Source organism: Sebastes umbrosus, chromosome 18 (assembly GCF_015220745.1).
Source record: "Sebastes umbrosus isolate fSebUmb1 chromosome 18, fSebUmb1.pri, whole genome shotgun sequence".
NCBI classification, from domain to species: Eukaryota; Metazoa; Chordata; class Actinopteri; order Perciformes; family Sebastidae; genus Sebastes; species Sebastes umbrosus.
Window position 1 is genome coordinate 22,851,502 of NC_051286.1, and position 24,552 is coordinate 22,876,053.

Sequence of the window (24,552 nt, forward strand, 5' to 3'; positions counted from 1 at the left end):
GTTGGTAGTAATGGATTCATTATTTTTTTTTAGTTTCATATGATGCAAGGATCTTCACTCTAGCTTTAAAACTGAGCTGCTACAACCTCCGAAAGACAGAATAGCGGCCGGGTCAGCCGGCGGGCTTTCGGGTTTTTAAGATGTTAATCAAAAATTGATACAGTATCACAAAACATAATATAACGATACTCATGCGTATTAATATTTTCTTACATCCCTAACTGTGACTCCCGGGGGGGAGGTTTCTGGGGTTTGTGCTGGCTGAATGCTAGTTGCTACAGCTAACCACTAACTGAAGGCCCGTCTCCTGGAGCCGTTGCCGCCCGTCCTCCTCCCGCCAAAAATAGGAGCTGTTTTCTTGTTTCTGCCGCTTTGGATTTAATCCAATAAACCATCGTACACAGACCATGGATGTATTACTGACAAGCCCTCAGGGCAGCTCTACTTCTTCATCCTCTCATGTTGGACTGAGGGCAGACCGGACACTACAGTGACTCACTATCGCATCTCCATGTACAGGACGGGCCGGGGCTGGCTGGTTAGCATGCTCATTTCACTAGATATCTCTGCAACACAATACATAGACGTCTTTGACATAACGTCAACACTGAAACCTCTTCACATTCTCTTGATGTTTCATCATTTTATGAATGTTTTAAACTAAAATTCTGGCTGGACTTTACACCTTTAAGCTGCAATAAATCACATGGCCTTACAGAAAACTGATATTCTGTTTGGTTAGGCCAGGGGTCAGCAACCTTTACTATCAAAAGAGACATTTTAGGCAAAAAATTAAAAAAAAATCTGTCTGGAGCTGCAAAACATTTGATCATTGTGATGAAGGTAACACAGTTTATAGTCTAAGTATATAGTATATAAGTCTAATGCAGTGAGGGCCAAAGTGCAATTGTACTACGGAGTATTAGTGCCACATTGAGGGAAAAAAAAATCAGAGATTTCCAGAATAAAGTTATAACTTTACGAGAAAAAAGTCGTAATATTACGAGAATAAAGACATACGTTTACGAGAAAAAAGTCGTATTATAACGAGAATACAGTCATAACTTAACGAGAAAAAAAGTCGTAATATTACGAGAAAAAAGTCAGAACTTTGCGAGAAAAAAAGAAAATAACACGTAAAATTACTACTTTATAATTTATTCTCATAATATTACGACTTTTTTTTCTTGTAAACCTATGACTTTATTCTATAAAAATGAAAATGTAAACAAAAAACAGTTATTCATTTCCATTTTTAAAAATCTACAGGGAGCTACTGGAGAGGGGCTAAAGAGCCGCATGAGGCTCCGGAGCCGCAGGTTGCAGACCCCTGGGTTAAGCAGAAAGACCTGACGCAAGGATACTGTAAATACATCCGCCACAAACATTCACGCATGGAAAAAGTACATCTTTTCACCATTCAGTTTATTTCATAATGCCTTGCTCACTGTCATATACTGTAGCTCAGTCCCCCAATAACTTAGGAAACACTTCATAAACAGCGCTGTGTGTGTGTGTGTGTGGTAAATTAATTCTTCGTGAACAGAAAACTCATGAGGAGAACCGGTGAAAGATTCACTCCTGTACAGTAACACATCTAAAAAGTAAGACTCATCAAGTCTTTGTCTTCTTTTTTAAAAATCTGAATTGCTTAAAATGAGAAATAAAAATTTGTACATGACCAACCAGACAAAAACAAAAAGTGATTGTGCAAAAAGTACTTGAGGGATATGAAAAAAAATCACATTCTTTTTAGAGTACATGTCGTGTTTTTTGGATGTACAGCTGGTGGGAAAACATTTACATGATCAGCTTTACTGACATAGATCCTTCTCACTCCCCCCTCTCCGGAAAGAATTTCATTCACCGTCTCATTACATTAAAAATATCTTCTTTTTTGTGTTTTTTTTTGTAGCTTTTATCCCCACTAAAAGGTCACGTAAAACAAGCACTTAAAATGCAGGCAACTTCTAAGGCAACATGTGAACTAAAAAACAAACTAGATAATGTATTATAGGGAGCTATAGGCTCCTCTATTTTTGTCCGCAAGGGCAATTCCCAGACCAGATAAAATATGTCCTAATGCAAAAAAAAATGACACGAGAGCTATCGTACAAAGTGAACTACTGAATAGAAAAGACAAAAAACATCTACACGCAAAAAACAAATACTGAAGTCAAAATAAAGAGGGAATCCACGGCACCCTGTATTTGCTCTGGAAGCTTGGTGTGTGTGTGTTTTTTTGTTTTTAAGAGCATGAGGAGCAGATTATTAACGCTGCATCCAGGTTTTCACACATAACCCAAAGCTATTCCTTTTTTTTCTGTGATGTCTGACAGGAAGTACACGTCCCTCTCTGAAACTGAAGACACCTTGAAGAAGTAAACAGCTGTGGTGGTCTGTGGAAAGGGGCTCATGCTCACAATTAGAAAAAAGGGAGGAGAGGTTAAGAGATAAATACGTCGATTTAAGGGGTGGGTGGTTTTGCATAACGGGGGATTCCACGCACGCACAACAGGGTTTCAAACATCCTCGTTGATCTCACAATTCCTGCATATGATTCACGCCTTTTTGTCTCGGGTTTTTTTCACATTCTGGAGGACGGTGTGGCCGTCGGCTGCTGAGGGAGTGGACACACACTGACCAGGCAGCCCAGAAGGCCCTGAGAGCAAACATAGAGAAAAACACGCGACCCCCACGCTCATCGGCACCGCCATCACGCTCAAAGAGGACACACAGCCGCTGAAGGAAAAGGGTCCGTCCCGGAGCACACAGCAGCAGCAGCAGGGGTGTCTGGGGTGTCTGGGGGTGATCAGGATGAGGGAGGGTGCAGTGATTGTTTGGTCTGCGCTCACAGGATACACTGTGAGGATGTGCAAAATGTATGTACAGAGGACGTCATCTTTCCTGCTGGACAGAAGTAAGGGTCTACGATGCAAACATGCAGCACACAGTAGAATTGCAGGTCTCTTTACAAAGCTGGACTGGGAGCAGTGTGTGTGTGTGTGTGTGTGTGGGGGGGGGGGGCGTAGTGTTATAGTGCTGGGGTGAGGAGGAGGAGGAGGGTGGCTGGGCAGGGAGTAGGGATGGTAGCAGTTCATATGTCTCTGTCTCATCACGACGTGCCCTGTCTCTTCTGTTGCTGGACCCGGATCAGCTCCAGCTGTTTTTTGCACTTCTGGTAGTATGTGGACAGACTCTTGTTCTCCTCCAGCAGCTTTTTGTGCTCCTGCACCAGACGGGACGTGTTCTGCTGGTCCTTCTCGTCTTGGTCCAGTTCAGCGATGAGCTCCTTCCTGCACAGACGGGGGATATGAAAGCAACGTGAACTCTCTGAGCAAAGGCTGTACAACTGGTGCATTGAGGCCAATATAGGTATATTCTGAGAGATTAAAGTCATAAATTTGCAAGAAAAAAAACTCAAAAATTCTCTGAGACTATGAATACATGAGGTAATATAAAAAGACATTGCATATCTCTAAATTGATACAGTAAAAAATGCTTGATTTTGTGTTTAGTCACAGACGTCCTCAACTCAAATGCATCAGTCATTTATTCATTCTTTTTTCCTGCAACTCAAAAATCAAAGAATAAAGACATTTCCCTAAAAATGTAGTGGTTTTTTTTTGTTAATTTCTAAGAGACACAGGTGACATGTTTTATACTTCTAATGACTATAATCTAATTAATCTTATTTCAATATATCTTTTTGTTAACACCTTATTTTCAAAACCGGACGTAGTCACACATCCTTCCGCTAACTTCGCCAAGTCCGTCGCTAGCTCTCCCTGTTGCCTTCAGACCCCACTGCTCAGTTTGAATGCATTTACCATAAATGAAATGCATGGAATGTCAGTATACGGGTGCACTACAAATTCAGTGTCGGCTGGCTTCACCACGGTGCAATGAGGTTGATCCAACCATGCAAAGTGAAGGGATGTGGTTCCTATGTAATGTTTATTTTTTTCCTAAAATATGGCCCTAATAATACGCCATTGTAGTTGTGGCTTCCTTTACACTTGAATTACAGTCTTGTGGCATTGTAACTACATTAGAGCTGTCACTTTCTTGAGTTATATATTGGGTTTTTTTACGATCTCTGGACGTTTATCCTCAAATCCATCTATTGCAAACATTGATAAACAACCTCTCCCAAAACAAAAAGGGGCTTCAACTTTACATTTATATTTTCTAACTGCATTTGAGTAAAGAAGCAGAGTTTCAATGTCATGTCATTAAATACTTGGAAAGAAATAGGCAACACACTGGAGAAAGAAGATGCTTTCTGCTGCTGGCTGTGAAAGAATCTGAGAGATCGTTTTGTGAAAGCTAAAAAAAAAAAGGTCTCATGTAAAGAGTGGCGACCCGAGGTAGACCCCGAGGTAGATGATTCTGACTTGGAGGTTTGCGACAGTAATAGTTACAGTACACAAATGCAATGTTTGGCGGTAAGTACATCGGAGTTTAGTGTTTACTGCTGTTGCCAGGCAGCCTACTTTCCTCTCCGGTACCACTCGTTGACTTCTTGCTCATCCACAGAATATTTTGTTTGTATGCCTCCTGGCGTTTCGGAGCAAAACAACACGCTGAGCATAAACACCTCTGCAGCATGCTCGTAGTGCACCGCGCCATCTACGGAGGCCCGTGCCACGGTGTCTCGCACGAGTACAAACAAAGCTTTACATGCTCGTCTTCTGCAGCTTAGGATAGCTGTCGTCTTGGATTTGTCTGCTGAATTTGGTCATTGCCTTTGGGCGGCCTTTTTCTGTACACTCACATCTCCACATTAAATGTCTTTGTCATGCAAAGTCACCTTGGTATGGCCCGGTTTATTCTGCTGGCCCACCAGACCAAACCCTTCTAAGCATAAAATGATCTCAGCAGAAGGACATTGGATGCTTTGTGCAGCTAGACTTACTTTCTCTGGATCAGCAGGGCGATCTCTGTTTGCACTTTCAGGTATTCTTGGGCCATCTTGCAGTGCTGCTCAAACACGGCCATGGATTCTTTGGAGTTGGGACAGGGAGCGAGAGGCTGGAAATAAACACGCATGTTTGCTGTTAATCAACTTTTAAAACGGTCTGCTTCGTGCATTACTGCAGAATGTATTTATATCGGCTGTAAGTACAGTCTTAAGCAGATAATAATACACCAAACATCTCGCGGATGCTGCCAATGTGTATTTATATTCACATTCCACTTGTTTAGATAGCATCGTGTTTTCAGGGCTAATCCCTTCATAATGAAGTCATTTACAATGTCCTTCAATTCATCTTTGAGAGGAAAGACGTGAGCCTGCAACACCACCCAAAACACAGCTAAATTAAACAACAAGTTGTGGGAGGTGTTGGAGGCTGGGAGGGTGATTGGACGGTGTACCTGCAGCTGGTGATCCAGGGTGAGATAAGCCATGGGAATGGAGTTGTCTGAGCCGTTGGTGTCTGAGAAAAGAGAAGGAAGAGAACGCAAGGATGGTTTGTTTTCTCTGTGACTGCACTTTAACAGTGTAGGCTGTCCAAACCACAGGTCTTTCCTTTAGAAATAACCTCCTGACCGCCTCCTCAGCACCATAAATTCAGTGATCAACACTACACAACGGGGTCCCCAGTGAAGCCTGACAGATTTAAAAAACATCTGGCCACAATGACACTGATGCTGTTCCAACCACCATGTTTAAAGTAGCTAGATAAAGTGTTTTATACTGAGCACATCGGTGTATACAGTTGGCATGTGGAAAGAGCTGTTTATTTGGTGTTAGTGTGTAAAGTTGTGATTTTAAATGAGTTTATAGTTTTGAATGAAGTGTTTTTTTTTTGCAAGAGAGTAAGAGGTATTTTGTATTAAGTGTATACTATGTTTTTGTTTCAACAAAGAGGGCCCCTAACTTCAGAACTTGTGTTTTAGCATCTGTCCTGAAGTGAAAGGGGAAAACACTGACTGCACTTTTGATCATTTTCTTTTTTTTTTTTAGGTGCAATTGTGATATTTGAGCATTCACTCTACTGTGATTGTGTTGTGTGTAGCTGACTTTTAGTTGTCATGAGTACCTGTGGGGTCATCAGGGGAGTAGTAACCTCTGCTGCCCGTCTTATCAGGTGGCATCATCCTCACACTAGGACTGGAGGACCGGCTGCTGTTCCTGCTCCCCTGCAAGAGGACACACAGACACTGTCTGATTATCTGGGAAGCCAGAAGCCATTAAGTCATTCAAATAAAAAAATATAGAAAAATATCCTGTTAAAATAATGAGAAAAGAAAAAATAAAATAAAATAAAATAAAATAATGAGAATCGAAACTATGAACATGAGTCTAAAATGCAGCAGGATTATATTGTATGCACAGCATCAAATGTAAGGTTAATCCAATGTTAACAGCATACGATGTCTCAGAGTGTCTCTCTACATCCCAGTATGGGAATAGAATCAAAAAATGGTAACAAAGCAAACTCACACAACCACAACTCCATGATCAATGGCACTGGCACACCACTGGGGATCCCATAGGCAGTGCAGCACCATTTATCTTCTTTAGCAACAGTGGTTTTGTACAAAGTCTTTACGGTGAACTTTAAATGAACTTTTGACTGCACAGAGCTGTGGGTTTACAACCATTACAAATGGAGACAAATGTTTGGGAAAGCAGGAGAAAAGCTCCGAGCCAGCAAAGAGCTTATTTGAAGCTGTGTGTGTATTTGAGGAAAGGAGTACCAGGCTCTTCCTACACTAATGTCTTCATCTTCTCTGAGCAGACATATCAAACACGTCATATTTTGATGACCTTTATCTCCTGAAGGATTTCTTTCTCTCTCTTGACAAAGACTGCATCAAATGCTTTTTGAAAGACTGCATCAGTCAAACATCCGCGAGGCTTCACAGGAGGAAAAGGAATGATGAGAGTGGCAGACGAAGAAATAAACACCTCTGGTAGGGGTTCTGGTGGAGTTCAACTTTTCATGTTGAATAAAAGGTAGGGCACATATCATTGCATTGTTTCAAAATGAAATAATTTTTGAATTTTGAAAGATTTTCTCAACCAATAACCGACCTTCGTTAACCGTTTATTAACCGTTAACTGACAAGATTTGTGCCTCGTACCAGCTGCAGGAGCACAACAAATATTCGTTGACGGGAGTCCCCAGTTCAACCGTCCGGGAGCGTTAATTTAGCAGCTACGATGCTGCGTTTAGTTTCGCGGACATGCAGCCAATTTCCCAGTAAAAGTAACGATACTTTGTCTGCCCGGCAAAACTTTAGCGAGTGGCCAACAAACAGTGTGTGTATTTGTGCTACGTTAGCAGCTCTAGCATTGCCGGAGGCTCGCCGCCGCACACGTAGTCTGCGTAACTTTAGCGAGTTTCCAACAGACCGTGTGTTGGCGGTGAGTGTGAGGTTGTTGGTGGCGTTCAAGCTGTGAACGTAGATGTAGCAGTGTGTGTACAGTTTATTTGTCGGTGAATAAATGCTACGAAACTACAACTCTTCCACTCCGCTCAAGAGAGCCAGAGACCGGAGACGAAGGTGGGCTGTTAAGGTGGACCAGCTTTTCTCCTTAAAGTGACGAGCCGCTCAGCTTTTGAGTTAATTATTAACATTTCTTTTAACCGTTTTAACCGATAGCATTAATCGGTTAAAATGCTTAATGTCGGTTAACGGTTAATTATGGACATCCCTATAGTCAACACAAGGGCCTGCTGTAGATACCGTCCACATACTGTAGGTTTGGATTTATAGCTCAGTGACGGACAACACTAGATAGATGTATTGTATATATAATCAGGCCAAATTGTGTCTCAACTATGTCTCCCGCAGTAACTGTGTTTTCATTCTTTCATTTACTTTGATACGAGCGACAGACGGCCACACATCTACTCATACAATTGCAGTTACCAGCCAGGTAGCTCTCATTTCATCTTCTTTCAATAGTGAATATGAGACTGCTGTCATGCATTCACCATGTTTTCATTCATTTGCATGATTGCAGTGAGATATTTAATTTAACATTTAAAATATAAAACCAGCTACACAGACCAATTTCAACTCCCTATCCTAACAGTGACTCTAATCATCAATGAATGAAACTCCACAGACCCCTCTGACCATTCCCTTTCCGGTGTGTGGCTGCGTCTTACCTGGTTGGACTCTGTGCCGATGCCGGGCAGATCCTGCACAGACCGACGTCTCTGGGGATCACATGTGGCTGTGAACAGGACAGAGGAGAGAGAATGAGACCCGGTAGAGTTTGCAGATAGTGATGGTGGGAGATTGGTTGCCCGTGTTTTGCTTGACGGATATCCAGGCCCACAGAGGGACATAGGGGGACAGCTGCAATGATTTAACCCTCTACGTCCTGGCCTGTCAACATGTGCTGCGGCATGGCCAGAGTGTGACCGCAGCGCTAAAAACACCCATCACCCACTGACAGTGCACAACAAACAAACACCCACACACACACACACCGACGTAACAGACCAAACCCATCCACAGGAACAGCTGAGGCAACTTATGTGACGGCTTTGCACTGACTGGCTGGTTTGGGTTAGGGCTGGTGAGGTAAGGTCTCAGACAGGACCCATGGGAACCGATAGGAACTGCACTCCCTAGTCATCACTCGTTCATCTGCTGCCCAGATTACCACCAGGTTAAAACTAATATCCCTGAGATCTCACCTGTAGAGTAACTGCAATCAGAAGAAATTACCCGCTCTATCTGCTGCTAGAACTTTAGACTGTAAAGACTTCTTCATGTCCAATTACATGTCATGACAGGGTTTTGACTAGAGATGTCCCGATTGATCGGCCGATATTCAGTAAATTTATTCGATATTATATTATTCTTAATATAGCGTACACTTAAACTGATATAGATTTCTTTAAGGTGTCTAAAATACGTTTTGCTGCTGCACCCGTCCACAAGCAATATATTGCTATGCTCCTGTGCTGGGAACTCCTGTCTGTTTCTCCAAACTGCGGGCGTCGCGCCAACCATCATCCACTAAAGGTAATACTCTGACTCTGGATAAGTGCCTCATACAAACTCACTTCAAATCACTCTATCCCTTCAAATCTGGTATGTCCTAAATGTCAGCTTGTCGAGAGTTAATGAGGCCCTTTTTTAACTTCATCACCATGCACTTTTGAGTTTGATGGTGTATTTTATTTTTTTTCAATCTACATTATATAATCGTTCAACTGAAGCCCCAAAACAAAAATTAATAAAATAAGCATTCGCAGATTTCACATAACAGCAATATGCAACGTATGGGATTGCACATGCTTTTTTTCCCCCCATAGTGTGTGCATTTCCCAAACTTCCCATGACACGGGATACATAAAGTTGATTGCACCTTAGTCACACATCAAAACTAATACAAATGACTCGGGGTATTACTGTACAGTAGGTCTAGGCTGACTACAAGCTGTCTATGGCACAGTGAAGACACAGCACATAAGGACACACACATAAACAAACAAGTAGGGCTGCAACGATCAATCGATTAGTTGTCAGCTATCAAATTAGTCGCCAACTATTTTGATAATCGATCGTATCGGTTTGAGTAATTTTTTAAGAAAAAAAAGTCAAAGTTCTCTGTTTTCTTTACTCCTCTGTGACAGTAAACTGAATATCTTTGAGTCGTGGACAAAACAAGACATTTGAGGACGTCATCTTGGGCTTTGGGAAACACTGATTGACATTTTTAACCATTTTTATTTTATATATATATATATATATATATATATATATCGTCATTTTATAGACCAAACAACTAATTGATTAATCAAGAGAATAATCGACAGTGAAAATAATCGTTGGTTGCAGCCCTACAAACAAGCACTCCAAAGACAACACTTCATTTTCTGCACCTGTTGTTGTAATATACTGAGCAGAACGCTCTACCATTATGAAAACTGAACTGAATTTTAATATTTTCTAAATTTATGCTTTTACAATTGGATACATGCCGTTTTAATAAAGTTAGCCTGCTGTAAAAATGAATTAGCAAATTTGGATGTCAATTCTGGACTTGTAGCTATCTAATTTTTCAGTTGTTGCTTGATGGCAGAGGCGTAACGGTACATGTATTTGTCTATCACCAGTCAGTACAGGATGTTTTGTTCAGTGACTGTCATCAGATCGGTGGAATTTCCCTAATGTATTCTACTTTAGCCCGGGTCTGGCATGTGAGGACCATGAATTCTAAGGAGTGAAACTTACTTGGAAGGCTTTGGCAGTGGGACCTATTGATAGATGCATTATGTATAGATTGATAAATACGCTTTTTGACAATAATGTGCCTTTGTGGTGTTGTATTGTAGGCCAGCTAAAGATTGTCCACTGCCATTAACCCTTGTGTATTTCAAACCTTTCTAACATTGTCAAATTTGTATCCTTTTTTTTTGTTTCACTTGAATATTTTAATTGTTAAAAAAAAATGTTGAAAATTTTCCATGTACTTATTCACATAATGGTAAAATATGAATAAACAGTGAGTTTTGACTGAATATGAGCCTAAGTGTTAACGCTTAAAGACGCAGTGAAATGAAAATACATTAGATACATTTTCCAATAACTCTTGTAACTAAACCCGCTTCACATGTACCGTTTCATTTAGAAATACGTTACATTATTGAAGCTAAAGAAGCTTTAACTTCTGTTTCACTCTCCGTAGCCATTGAGCCGCCATTTAATGTTCACATTTTTCAAAATAAAGTGAGTATTATCTTCTGCGTTTCTTTTGTTTTTCCTGATTTGAATAGGTAACTGTGAATTTTGTATACCGCTACACCCCTTCCCAATGGCCACCAAGGATTTATGTCCCGGGGGAAAAGGCCTGATGTCCAGGTGTACATGTGCATTGATATGTGCTCTACCTTTAATAACATGCATCAGCTGACTCCCCTTAGTCACTGGTTTAAATTAGCCACATTCAACGAGTCTCACATAGCTCTAAAATAGAAGCCTTTTCTGACATCCAGAGCTGTCCCCATTCCTTTCATCCGTATCTCTGCTTGTAATAATAGCTCTGACCCTCAATGTGAAAGAAATTAATCAAAATGACTTTTTTCAAAGTTAATGGATGTAAAGGGAGCAAGAGGGGGGAGAAGAAAAAAAAAATAGCCATGCTTTTCTCTAAGTCCTCTATGCATGAAAGGCAAGGACAAGCTCAAATGCAGAGAGAACTGGTGCACTGATTTACTCCTGATCTGCTGCAGACAAGCCGGGGAGGTGACAGAGAGGACAGGGCCATGAGTTAGAAGGCTTATCTCATCTGAGTCACCTGATCTGATGCAATATACTGATCGGATTCCCTGTAGTCAGCTTTAAATAAGTTGTTGTTGTTGACACAGGTGATAGAAAGACTCAACATCAACAACATCGGAGTAAAACTGAATGAGTTGGAACTCGATTTTTGGGTGTAAAAGGTGACACCAGATGAGAATATTAACTCATTTTCTGCTTCTGTCAACAAAAAGGAAACAGAGACATAAAGCAACTCTCATGCGTGTTACTCCAGGATCAGCTCAATTATATCCATTTTTTTTAAATAGAGACTGCCCAAAGACGTTCATTCTGTTGCTGGTATCATATGGAGTGACACACAGGAGAGGGCCATGTCAGAGCACAGCAAACCCACGCCAGCCAAGCCAAGCCAAGCCAGCTCCACCCGGTCACCAGGAAGCCCAGTGGTCCAGAGATACCTGTGACGACGATCTTGGGGACATCGAGAATGGTGCCAAATGATGCAGTTTTACGGTGGCCTCGTTTATACTGGGGACGTGCTGCGGAAAACACACATATACACACATACAGCTGCGAACACAACAAGCATGCAGACTACGACAAGACATGGGGGGGCGCCACAGCAGGACTGTCTGCAAATGTGGGCCACACACATGCAGAGGCATACACAGTGTACGTGCAAGGGCAGCATGCACTCCGTCCATTCCAGATGCTGTGGAGCGGTACTGTGTAGACTGCCGGCAGCAACCGCGCTACTTTTCTCAGCACAAACAACAGCAGGCAGACAGCTCCACTACTGTTTGGATTAAAAGTTTAACAAGGCAATCTGAGGACAAGAGAGGGTATTGATGCTCAACTTACAGGAACTCCATTCATTAAAAGGGTAACTTTGGTACTTTTCAGACTCTATTTTGCCATGTTTTTGTGTCTAAATGACTAATGGGGACAACCATTTTTGAAATTTGTCTAGTATTAAGAAGAATGCTGTAACCGGCAGCCGCGAAACAAGCTGCAATGTAATCGTTCAGGGCAACTCCTCACTGTCAATGTACGTCCACTAAAAGTTCTTGTTTTTTGCCACTGACAGGCTCAGATTGTTATTATAAGTGTCTGACAACATTATGGAAACGACCCTACAGAGAAATAAAACATTTTTCTTTACCTTTTGCTTGATCCGGCCTGTTTGTTATTGTGTCCAAGTCCCGCTAAAGGAGAAGTCTCGTCGTGAAATCTGAATATCGGACAGCAAAAGGTCCCACTATTTACAGCATTCTTTCTCTGTGGGCACAGGGTCACAGTACCCACAGGAACACCCTCGTCTCCTGAGCTTCAGGTTCACCCCCACCCTGTTGCCCTGCTCTCTTTCTCCTCGTCTGCTCGTCAATTCGTAGGAGCTCTTCATCCGTGTACTCTGGCTAAAATAAATACAAGCATCCATCGAATACAAAGACCTCGTCCAACACAACAAACTCTGCCCGGCAGCGCGTTTCCACCATGGGTGTATTCCACTATTCCACCGTTGTATTCTGGCAACACGTCACCTCGCCAGATTGAAGAACTTCTCCTTGAACAAGACTCTTTCCATAATGTCAGACACTTATAATAACAATCGGGACCTGTCATAGCAAAAACAAGCACATTTAGCGGACGTAAATGACGGTACCAACTTGCCCCAATAGGATTATATCGCAGCCCGTGAGTGGCTGCCATCTACAGCGCTCTCCCTCAATACTGGACCAATTTCAGAAATTGTTGTCACGGGTTCAGGAGGGAAAAAAAGTTATATTTAAGTCTGAAAACAAAAAGATCAACAACAAAAAACCCTGACATACTCTCTATGCTCAAATCAAATCAAAACTCTATGCGAAAAGCTCCTGAGGTTTAATTTCACCACAGTTGAGTCTGTTGCTTTCTGTCAGAGCCTTTAAAGGAGGAGAGATGGTCGACAGCTGGGTCTGACGGGCCTTACTGTTCGGGGGCATATGGATGTGTTTATATGAGGAATCAATCTTCACCTTAAAGTGATGCAAGCACAAGAAAAATAACCTGACCCAAGTGTCATGGGAGGAGTTTCTTGTGGACTTGGAGAGGCCTCATTCCAATAACACTGCATGCCTTTTCTGTGCAATGTTTCTTATTAAAAAGAGAATTCTAAACCTCATTAAGAGCATGCTAATTTGCCTTGAGAAGCTCCTCTTCCTGCTCTCGTCTGTTGTTTTGAGCTGTGTAATGTCGGGCCTTACCTGCAGGTGTAAATGGTATCTTGGGCTCGAGCTCCGACAGGTCAGCACTCATTCTTTTGCTGTCAGATGATGCCAGGCACTGTGTTCGTGCAGGCAAACTCTCAACACTGCCCCCCCTGGACAGAGGCAGAGTCCTCAATGGGTCTGCCTGAGAGAACAAGAAAACTTTCACTACAGAAGCTTTTGTTTTGACAACATTTGTTTTCTCCTGTAACTTAATCTATAACTATTATTAGGGCTGCACGATATTGGAAAAAACTTCTGCAGTATATATTGCGATATAAAGAAATTCAAAGTAAATAAATATAAAGTTTAATGCATCAATCTGATTAAGACACTAGAAATTACAGATAAAAATGTCAATGGCCCTGATCAAAATAAATAATTATAATAATGAAGAATTGGTTTACCTTTGGCTTGAAGTAAGGAGGCGTAATCTTGATAGTGTCATTGCTCCCTTGAGAATCACTGTGCTCCATGTTTGCGTCGCTTCTGTTGGTTGTGGTGGTGCCGGTGTAGTCCACATATGAACCTGTTGTTCCCCAGGACACAGGACAGGAGAGAGCTTTTATAGGTGTCATACGACTGTGGAGCTTGTAGGGATGGAAACTGATACGATTTTATCGATATTGATTCCTTTATCGATTCCTCTAATCGATCTGATTCTTTATCGCTTCGCTTATCAATTCCTGATGAATTATTAGGTGGAAAAAAAAAAAGTACACACAGGCAAGGCTCCAGACTAACTTTTTTCATCATCGTCCCGGATTTTTCCAGGTAATGCTTTGTGCTATCCACTAAAGGAAACTAAACATAAATGAGTGAAACATCCTGCATACCACTGACTACACTTTGATATTGGATCTTGGAGACCCATGCATTAACTTCCTGTACTGTTTGGTGCACCCAAAACGTTTGAGGAGGATGACTCTTGTACCTGTACTAGTTGCAGAGTTGCTCTGTCCCTCATCCGAATACTGGTATGGATATTGCAGCGGTTCATCAGATCCTGGGAAGTACTGCCAAAAGAAGAAAATAAGATCGAGTGAGTGAGGTCGGATTTAGGATTTTACATTCGGTGTGGACCAAATAATTGAGCAGACATGGCTCGGAAAAGGTCGGTTTCAGTCCAATTCAAATCCATTTAAAGCCAGTTTATTAGGTACACCTAGCTAAAGACTAATGCAATCGAATACAACAAACAAATCTTCCCTTCATGAAGGTTCTAATGTTCAGTTTTTGGTTGAATCTGAGATGTGTTGATTCAACTGTATGGTCATTTTCGGAGGATGTAGTTTGTGTTGCTGTTGAATTGTATTGCATTATACTGACAAGTTGTTGCTCTTACTCTGTCAACCCCATTCATATCAACGACGGTAGGCAAAACAACAGAAAGACCTCTCTGTGTAAGCCAATACAGTGTATACTGTATAGAGGACAGATTACCTTCATTAGATGAGTCATGATCTTCACTATCTCCTCCATGGAAGGCCGCTGAGAGGGGTCTTTAGACCAGCAGCGAGTCATCAGACTCTCAATGGGCTTCGGCAAATTTTTGATTAAAGGAGGTCTTGTACCTAAATGTGTGTAACAAAAAAAAAGAAAACAGTCAAATGAGGAAATAAAGTTTGGCATTACAGCAGACAAGCAATGTATAAATATTTCAAATTTATAAGGATGCACTGATACCAATACCAGCATCAGCTATTGGTCCGATACCGTGCTTATGTACACGTACTCGTAAAACTACTCCGATACAACCGCACCCGATACCACATTACAGCAACGTGACGTTAACCTCTCGTCAGTTGAGCAGGTAGGCAGAGGAGGAGCAATGTCAGCAGTTTGGAGATATATTTCATGATAAGCGATGATGACAAAATTAAAGCAGACTGCAATCTAGGGATGCTAATTTAGATGTTGTTGTCTGACCATAGCCGACCCTCTGATCATTAACCGCTGACCGACAAGATTAGTGCCTTGCATGCATGGGTGCTGTCACTGTGGTTGCAGTGCCTAACAAGCCGCCCGGCTGCAATGATAACCTGATGCACAAACAGGTTAAATCCATCATTTATCACCAGCTGCAGTGTATGAGCACAACAGGCAACTGAGTCCTCAATTCACCCGTCCGGTTGAGTTAGCAGCTTTAAAAAATCTAGCCTGTGACGGGAGACTTTGGCAAATCACAGGTCATTTCAGAGAGAGAGCGTTTCAATAGGCTGTCAATCACTCGCGAACTCCGATCAAACGGTCAAACTAGGCAGCGCTGATCAAATATGAATCAATAATCTGTAACTGTAATGCCAATTTCTCTCCTCAAATGTTTTCAGAATCATCTTATAGTGTACTGTTTAGCTGTGATATGATAAAGTTTGCCCCGTTGGTGGGCAGTGTTTGGTATTTCTTCAACTGATGTCAACATGGCTGACGGGTGTAATGACAATTTTCATATCTGCAGTTTAACACTGTACCTTTAGATAATCTCAGGGCCTCACATGTTCAACTTCGTCACCATAGGATAGTGACCTGACATTTTAGATCTCTGTAACTGCAAACAACAGATTGCTGAAATACTTGTTATGTCTTGTGATGCTTTGTTGTCTGCTGTGTGCTGACGCATTGATACACTTTCTATCCTTCTCTTCTTTGCACTTATCTTCGTGTTATGCTTTAAATGTATAAATACTGACTACTCTTTGTATTCGGGGCTCACTTGCCACAGTCCACAACAGGTGGCTGTGCTCGTGAGTCCATCTGCAGTCCATCTGCAGATGTTTTAGTTATTAATGTATGCCTTTTTATTAAATTCACTGAAAGACAAGTTGTTACGTTGGTTTGTGTCTTGTTTTAACAGAAACTGCCACCACACGGGTCACAAACCTTCTCATTTTACAGCTAAAAATAAATGGCTTCTGAAATCTGAAATCTTGCAGATGCCATTAGGACACAGAGACATGATTTTTTTTCAGATTACCTGTCTCATGCCTCTATTTCTACCTACTGCTGCTTTAAGTGATCAGCAACAGCATCAAGTTGTATGTTTAATTTGTTACAGTCAGAAAGTGAGGAACATTTGATAACCATATAACATATTTTCAAAGTCAGTGTTAGAACTGTAATGGTATTATTAAGTACTCATATTGGTACTCTGTATCGGCAAGTACCCAGATGTAAAGTATGTGTACTTGTTCTTAGTCTGAAACAAAATGGTATCGGTGCATCCCCACAAATTTATGCTAAATCCCCTGTCTCCTGCTGCTCCAACCGTAATGACTGAGGCAGGCAGATTCCCCAGGTATTATTAGTGTCCCATTAGTATTCTCCTCCATCCATCTCTGTGCTAGCACAGGTGAACATGCCTTTTAGCTGCACTCTTCTGCCAGGCTCTTTCCTCTCACAGTCTCCCAGTGGACCTAGCGGGGCAGGCACGTCTGAGGACTCACAGGGGCTGACTGCTGGACATGGCCTTTGCATCCTCCAGCTCCCCCCCAAACACACACACACACACACACATTAAGTGACTCACCGTTGTGCACAGCCCACATAATGCGAAAAGCTGGTCCTCCGATTTCATCAAAGGGCTTCCTGCGAGTGATCACCTCCCAGAGAATGATCCCCCAGCTGAACACATCACACTTCTCGCTGTAATTGCTGCCTGCGAAAACAGAAGAAAACCCACAGCAACACTTAGGTCCTTTTCAAACAGGGAAAATAGGCTGCGTTTGACATCGCTGCCTGACGAATAAAGGTAATTCTCTGCGGCACATTTGAGATGAGAGCAGCTTTTATCTCATCTCTGCTTTCAGGGGGAGGGAGAGGGGAAAATAAGGGAGCAATTTTTTTTTACCAAGGAACGGCTCCTGTGTTGTTTAATTACTGGGCCTATTATAGCTGAATTAAAGTGCACATCACACACTTATTCTAAAGACGCTGCGCACTGCTCACTCTGATGCAAATTAGCTGTAAAGAGTTCACAGAGAGGGCAAAAGTGAGTTGTTTAATCGCACTGGAGTCTTGTAACTTGCCTCCAAAAACATGATAATGACTAGGGCTCAATTCATCTTTCCTCCTGCCCCCCCTCTGCCTCGCCAAGAACATGTCTCATCATGTAGAAATACATTAGGCTCCTGGCTGAATGAGAGCACACATTCTACACTGTTGTCTCCTGAGGGAAATAAAGCCACCAGCATCACTCCATTCATCTTCTCACTCTGCTTGGGAACCATCAATAAAGCAGTAGAGTAAGAGCTGCTGATGATGAATCAAGAATGAATGCCTCCACACTGGGAGCGCTAAGCTATATCGTTAAGGTGACAAAACAAAAGGTGGGTGCAAGAAAGAGCTGTTTCGTTGGATTGTGGTGATTCTGTGAGCATTTATAAAAATCAAAACTGGCTTTTTAGTTGGAAAACTAACTGACAGGGAGGGGTATCCAAAGATCTTCAACTACTTGGAATGCCACTCATACTGTACTTGCCTTCAAATACCTCTGGGGCCATCCATGCTGCACTTCCTTTGTTGTTGGTCATGTGGGTCTGAATGTCGCATGCTGTTCCAAAGTCACATATCTTCAGCACAGTGCCACCTGCCACCAGAAGCAGACTGAAACAAAGAAAAAAAAGCAAGAAATAAGCCCCATTAGACGTTGACAAATTTGAACTTGAAATAATCAATAAAAAAAGTAAACACTTTCTGACTTGTTTGAGTAAAGAAAAGAGTGTTGTAAAGCAGCTACAGATACAACGTACGGGTTAACAGTGGTTTCCAAACTATCGGGAATACTTTTTCAATTTTCAAATCACAGGAGGCGCGATATTTGTTAAACTGAAATGTGTGTCAAATTACAATTGTGAATTAAATACTGTCTTGCTGCAGAGATGATCATATTCTACAGACTTAAGAAAACATCTTTGTTTGGTACAGATCCCTGCAAAAATTACACCAAATTAAACCATGTCTTGAATATGTTTTTTTTCAATGAAAATTATGTGAAATCTAAATAATCGCAATAACATATTTTTTTCAAAATCGTTCAGCCCATTTTTCTTTCCCAGATTTTTTCATTTAAAAGAACTTTTAGAAGCCAAGAATCCTTGTTTAACATAAATATATGATTTTTTGTTTTTGTTCCTCTAATAGTCTTGTGAACCCACAGATTTAACTTGGGTCCCCGTGGAGGGGTGTTTACCCCCAGGTTTGGAATCACTAAGACAACATATATATACGATCAGCCATAACATTATGACAGCATGGGCACCCTGACCGGTCTGCAGCTACGCAGCCTGCAATGCACTGTGTGTTCTGACACCTTTCTATCGCATTAACTTTTTCAGCAATTTGAGCTCCAGTAGCTCTTCTATTGGCTTGGACAACACGGGTCAGCCTTCGCTCCCACGTGCATCAGTGAGCCTCGGGTCTGACCCTGTCGCCGCTTCACCGGTTCTCCTTCCTTTGACCACTTCTGGTAGGTCCTGACCACTGCAGACCGGGAACATCCCACAAAAGCTGCAGTTCTGGAGATGCTCTGACCCAGTCGTCCAGCCATCACTATTTGGCCCTTGTCAAAGTCGCTCACATCCTTACGCTGACCCTTTTTTTCTGCTTCCAACGCAAAGTTCAAAGTTCAAAATCTTCACATGCCGTCTAATATATCCCCCCCACTGCCAGGAGTAATTGTAACAAGATAATAAATGTTATTCACTTCACCTGTCAGTGGTCATAATGTTATGGCTGATCGGTGTATTCTGTGATGACACATCAAATGCTAGCTTAATAGTGTCAGCTATGTACTTCAAATTGCACAATATATCAGCGTATTGACACAATCTCTTCACAGGAAATGGAAGCGCAAGTATAGGCTCGGGAGTAACTCTGGGAAGAATCATTAAAAAGAGCATATAAATAAATTCCTGGACAGTAACCCAAAGTTGACAATGAATAACAATTCCTCGAAACTCCACAACAAGTTCTCTAGGAAACAGACCAGCTGGTCGTTCCCAGAGTCCTGCCAGGAGCATTCTTTCCACCTCAGTGGGCTCTTAACATCCTTTAGTAGCACCATGTCACTTTGGTGTTCAAACGGATAACAACACAGCACAGCATCAAAACAATGGCATACGATCCACCGAGTCCAGTTTGAGTAACAGATTCATCCAACAGATGCTAGAACAGAGCACTTTATAAACACCACGAGAAAACTACAAACTCTGGAATTATCACAATGACAACTATACTTTCCTCTGTCGTAGCAGCACGTTTAGCTTTCACTTTTCTTTTTTTCCGCAGGAGCCCCGTTTCTGAACCTCCACTGTGCCACAGCAGTGATCTCATTGAAATGAATGAGGGGGCTGAATTTTTTGAGACAGTGCTCATGTTGGCCTGAACCACCTTAAAAATGTATCTGTCAATATGAAACATATTAACAAATACGTGACAAATGGAAAAGGGAGCTACAGTAGCTTTGCTAAAAAGGACTACTGTGTGATCAAAAGCCACTCAGCCAAAACTGTGTAGTTTCTCAGGCACGTGTTCATACAACATTTAACACCTTTCCTAACAAAGATTTTGCATTTAATAGGCTCAAATCTGGTGTCTTAAGGCATTAAAAGCATTTTAATACATTGAATTCTGCCCTGCCTGATCTACTTCTTCTGAATTGTGAAAGAAGTATTTTTTTCAAGTAACAATTTGAATATACAAATAGGTATTAAAGGGAGTGGAATAGAGTGGAGTGGAGTGGAGTAATACAGTACTATGACTTTGCACAAAAGAAAAAAAGAAGTGGTCTTGCTAAACTGGTCTAGTACTAAAACAAAGGAAAAGTGGTTGTTCTTGTTTTGTATGCATTAACACGTTAAAAATAAACATGGAAACGCACTTTAAAAAAGAGCTTGAGAGAGAAGTTCAACACCTGTTAAGACACAATAACCCTGCATGTAAAGATATAAAGATCTTGCGTAACAACACATGAGAAACTACCACATTTTTGAGTGGCTTTGCAAATACTGCAGAAAAACTTGTACACTTCTGGCACACAACATTGAGACAGTCTGACCAGTTTCTGAGTACAATATTTGCTGAACAACATGAACTAAATAAAACACATTTAAAAAGGAAAAGCACCGGGCACTTTGTTGGCACGGTGAAACAGGAGACAAAGAGTGTGAGGTGAGGAGGAGCATACTTGGGTGGCTTGAGGTCCCTGTGAATGAGAGCCTTTGGTTTCATGCCATGGAGATAGGCCACGCCCTGGGAGCACTGAAAACACCAGCTCATGGCATGGGAAGCAGTGTAATAGGGGAGGGGTTCAGCACCATGCAGCACTGTGGACAAGAGAACACAGTCACAACCACCACCACCACAGACAATAAACCTACAAAGGAACCAAACAGAAAGTAGTGCTTCATGACCCTGTCATACATATATACACACCCACACACACAGGGCTGACTACCTTTGTTTCTTATAGCGTCTTCAACAAGTTAATTCCAGGAGGGAATGCACTTTTTCAAAAACAGTATTCACAACTCAACTGAATGACATCCAAGTTACGGTGCCATAGTGTAGCTCCCAGGAGTAACTTTGATAGACATTCAGTAACTAGGGGGGGGGGGGAGGTAACTGTGAAGTGTAAAGCACAGCAGAGAGTCCCATATTGTGGGATTCACATCCTAGAAAAACAAAAACTTGCCAATCTGAACCTCTTGGGAATGAAAGCTGTTCCAACCACTGATGTCTAGGGAAAGCAGATAAAGGCCTATATACACACTATAAAATGCATTCATACATTGATTACCTGCAATGAATGAATGATTCTTTTAGAGCTGAGAGGCCTCTAACTACATGTATAACATTTAAATGATTAATTCCAGTTTATTAACACCTTTTCCTTATTTTTGTAGTTTTGGCCATCGTTTCAGTCACACTGTACTCGCTGAGATCTGGGAACACGACAACGTTGCTACACCAAAGTCCAATGTGGCAAGAGACGTGAGAAGTCGAATGATCAGACAAAACCAACAGTTTATCCAGATTATCTAAAAAAACAACTTTATTTGGAAGTAAATGACTCAAAATGCCGATGTTATCCACGCAACTACTGTATGTACAGTAGGTTAAAGTTAAAGCAGGAAGTCTGTCTGTTGACTGTGGTGGATGTTTACAACAAACAGTTTGGGAATTCATTTTTACCATTTGCGTTGAAAAAACAGGTTAAACTAACCTGGGGGCTTAAAACCTGCCAACCGTCTGACTGCTCATATTTCTTGACAACGTGGGTGGGACTTCTTTTTAGCAATGTTGCCACATTCTCAGATCTCAACAACTGAAACTAGCACATATGTATCTTTAATAAGATATTATAGTATTAGTGCATATTGTTGTTCGTTACACCTCACTATTTCCCAGGTCCATTTGAATATTTACTGCAGGGACAAACAATGCTGTGCTGCATGTCACTGTGCAAAGGCTAGTCTATTAAGGAATTGGGAAAAATGACTGAACATGCAAACAGTGGGAGGGTCAACTGAACAGGGCTGCTTCTCATGTCTGTGCAAGGATGTGTTCATTTCACTACTAGCAAGGCAGAACAAATGCAGACATCCGTAATATAACAGTGTTGTTCAGTAGGTGTACATGTAGACTCACCATTGTACAATGACCCGCCTTCAGCATATTCCATCACAAGGCAGACCTGAGTGGGAGAGAAAAATCACCAGAGACTCAACCAGACAGACGACAGGACTATATTGAAACACACCGTTACTGGTGAGTTGAATCAGCAAGAGAGCATAACATATAACAATATTCCATTTAACTTACTGGATTATTGCAAGAGCCATACAACTTCACAATGTTGGGGTGATTCACACGTGAAAGCTGCCGAAGCTGGAGACAAAGAGGAGACGTCACACACAATTCCATCTGCATGCATGCTATTCAATACCATAAAGCTGCAGTGGGTAGAAATGGAGCAAATATGATTAAAAAAGTTATTTTTATAAAACGGTCAGTAGTGCATGAGACAGGTAATCTGAAAAAAAATGTCCTCTGTGTCCTCCGGTTCACAGACCGGAAGAAAACAACCCGTCAGAGCTGATCTGGAGTCTGCCGTCCAGCTGCCGTCTATGAGAGCCGGCTGTCAATCACTCGTGAACTCTGACCAAACGGTCAAACTAGGCAGCGCTGATCAAATATAAATCAGTATTCTGTTACTGTAATGCCTATTTCTCGCCTCAAATGTTTTCAGAAACATCTTGTAGTGTACTGTTCAGCTGTAAAATGAGAAAGTTTGTGACCCGGTGGCCTGAAAACAGAGCCATGAGGATGTGCAGAAGTCTAGTTTTCTCTCAGAACACTTGAATTACAATATGCTGAAAGGTTATTATGGAATTTTTGCCCATTGATGCCAAAAATATATTGCCTACTGCCACATTAAATACATACTGTATATCACCCAGGCTGTCATTACAAGTGCTCACTGTCCTGCTGATGGCACTGATATGAAGTGAAACAAGTTAAACTATAATATTTGCTAGATCTTAACAGAGTAGTGAGAAAAGAAGACAACAATACAACATTACCTCGACAATAAAGGCTTTCCTCTCTGATTCACTCTCAATGGTCTTGATTGCGACGTCTTTGCCTTTCCATTTGGCTTTGCAAACAACCCCAAAAGCTCCTCTCCCCACCACCTGAAAATGACAAGAAAGTCACTCTCAGGTAAAACATCTGCACGTCTGTTCGTGTAGAAGAGCATTAGATCTAAGTCTTGTGTCAGTATCAGGGGACAAATCAACACCACCTACCTCCTCAACTTCAATATCCTCATAGTTGATTTCTTCAAAGGGATATCCAGGAGGTGTTTCAAGTATGTCGGCGGATGGTAACGTTAGAGACATTACTAGCTAAACGTCAGCTAGTAACTTACTGTGAAAAGAGAGCAGACAAAATGACATAAGTTACAGTTAGATTGATCACAAGGATGCAGCAGACTTGTGATCAAGACATCTGATCACAATATTGCACAATATGACAACAGAGTGGTTAGCCAGGATCATGGCTAAATAACATTATACATAACGTTAGCAACAACTGTCACTGAAACCTTTAAGAGTGCTCAAACTTCACTTTTATCACATCCAATACAAGCTTATAGCATCACTACATACCAGTGCTAGCCGCAGTTTAACATTACCACACCACAGTCGCAATTAAACACAAGCTACTCAAGGCCTACAGTGTATTAGCTGTTAGCTAGCTGGATGCTAACGCTGCTAGCGATGTTAGCTACCGGGACTTTATGAGCTTAATATCCTCCGACCGTTCGCAGTTGACTTGTCACCAGCTGCCGGCGGCTCTCTGGACATGGGGGGATGTTTGTTCTGCTTGTTAATGTACGGAGAACCGAGGAATAACGTCCATTTTTAAAAAGAGTCTTTCTCTATCCACTTGACAGCCAGACATAACTTTGTTTTCCACAAGTCGTCTAGCTGGCTGCTAGGAGCTACGAGTGTATTTATATTCTCCGCAGGAAGTGGGTGCGCACTGCAAATGTGTCCCCTCAGCACACTGAACACAGGAGCTCTCAGTCACACTTGTTACACAAGCAAATTAAGGCTCTCTTTAATGGCTAATCTGAAGTAATTGATATACTGCTGGACAGTTAAAAATATACTTAATAGTTAATTCAAAATTTAACAATTGTAATTATTAATAAAAGGTAGTGAGGAAGAAACAAAATGTAACAGTTGAGTTGAAGTGTAAAATAATACAAAATGTTTAAGTAAAGTAGCCTACAGTATTTGATTACATTTATTTCGTTATTCCACCAGTGTAATCATATACAACAACTCTAAAAACAATAGTTTTCAGTCAATCAGAAGAAGAATTTGTTTCACAAAACATTCTTAACTTAACCTGCATACTGAACAGGAGCTCTCATTCCAACTTTTACACAAGGAAATTAAGGCTCTCTTTAATGGCTAATCTGAAGTCATGTAGCTGGATAGTTTATATGCAAAGCACCATGTTTTATGAGGCGATCATTTGTTTTGTATGAAAACCGTAA

At 41.5% G+C, this 24,552-nt stretch overlaps 1 protein-coding gene across 3 annotated transcripts; it reads right to left on the minus strand.

Moving 5' to 3' along the window:
- Positions 1-1,408: 1,408 nt before the first annotated feature.
- On the minus strand, positions 1,409-24,052 carry map3k7 (mitogen-activated protein kinase kinase kinase 7). Of its 3 annotated transcripts, none has more exons than XM_037750726.1 (18): positions 23,806-24,052; positions 23,291-23,411; positions 23,066-23,176; positions 22,305-22,370; positions 22,131-22,176; positions 20,668-20,806; positions 17,962-18,086; positions 17,011-17,139; positions 14,928-15,058; positions 14,419-14,500; positions 13,892-14,013; positions 13,482-13,629; positions 11,697-11,777; positions 8,130-8,197; positions 6,048-6,147; positions 5,380-5,441; positions 4,919-5,034; positions 1,409-3,296 (listed from the first exon to the last, which is right to left on the minus strand). In XM_037750726.1, exons 2-18 carry the CDS (start codon positions 23,381-23,383, stop codon positions 3,116-3,118), a joined length of 1,800 nt encoding a protein of 599 aa, XP_037606654.1. In that variant the 5' UTR covers positions 23,384-23,411; positions 23,806-24,052; the 3' UTR covers positions 1,409-3,115. The 3 variants fall into 3 exon arrangements, with proteins under 3 accessions (XP_037606654.1, XP_037606655.1, XP_037606656.1); XM_037750727.1 differs by lacking the exon at positions 23,806-24,052 and adding an exon at positions 23,654-23,799; XM_037750728.1 differs by lacking the exon at positions 11,697-11,777 and having other exon boundaries at positions 23,806-24,051.
- Positions 24,053-24,552: the final 500 nt, after the last annotated feature.

Bases quoted from the DNA above. Each gene is read 5' to 3' on its own strand.
- map3k7 (XM_037750726.1), bottom strand. From the start codon at position 23,383: ATGTCTCTAACGTTACCATCCGCCGACATACTTGAAACACCTCCTGGA. The intron at 22,177-22,304 runs GTAAGTTAAATG...TCTCCCACTCAG, and splicing joins ATGGCTCTTGCAATAATCCA to GTCTGCCTTGTGATGGAATA. The intron at 3,297-4,918 runs GTAAGTCTAGCT...CCGTCTGTGCAG, and splicing joins GCCCTGCTGATCCAGAGAAA to GAAGGAGCTCATCGCTGAAC.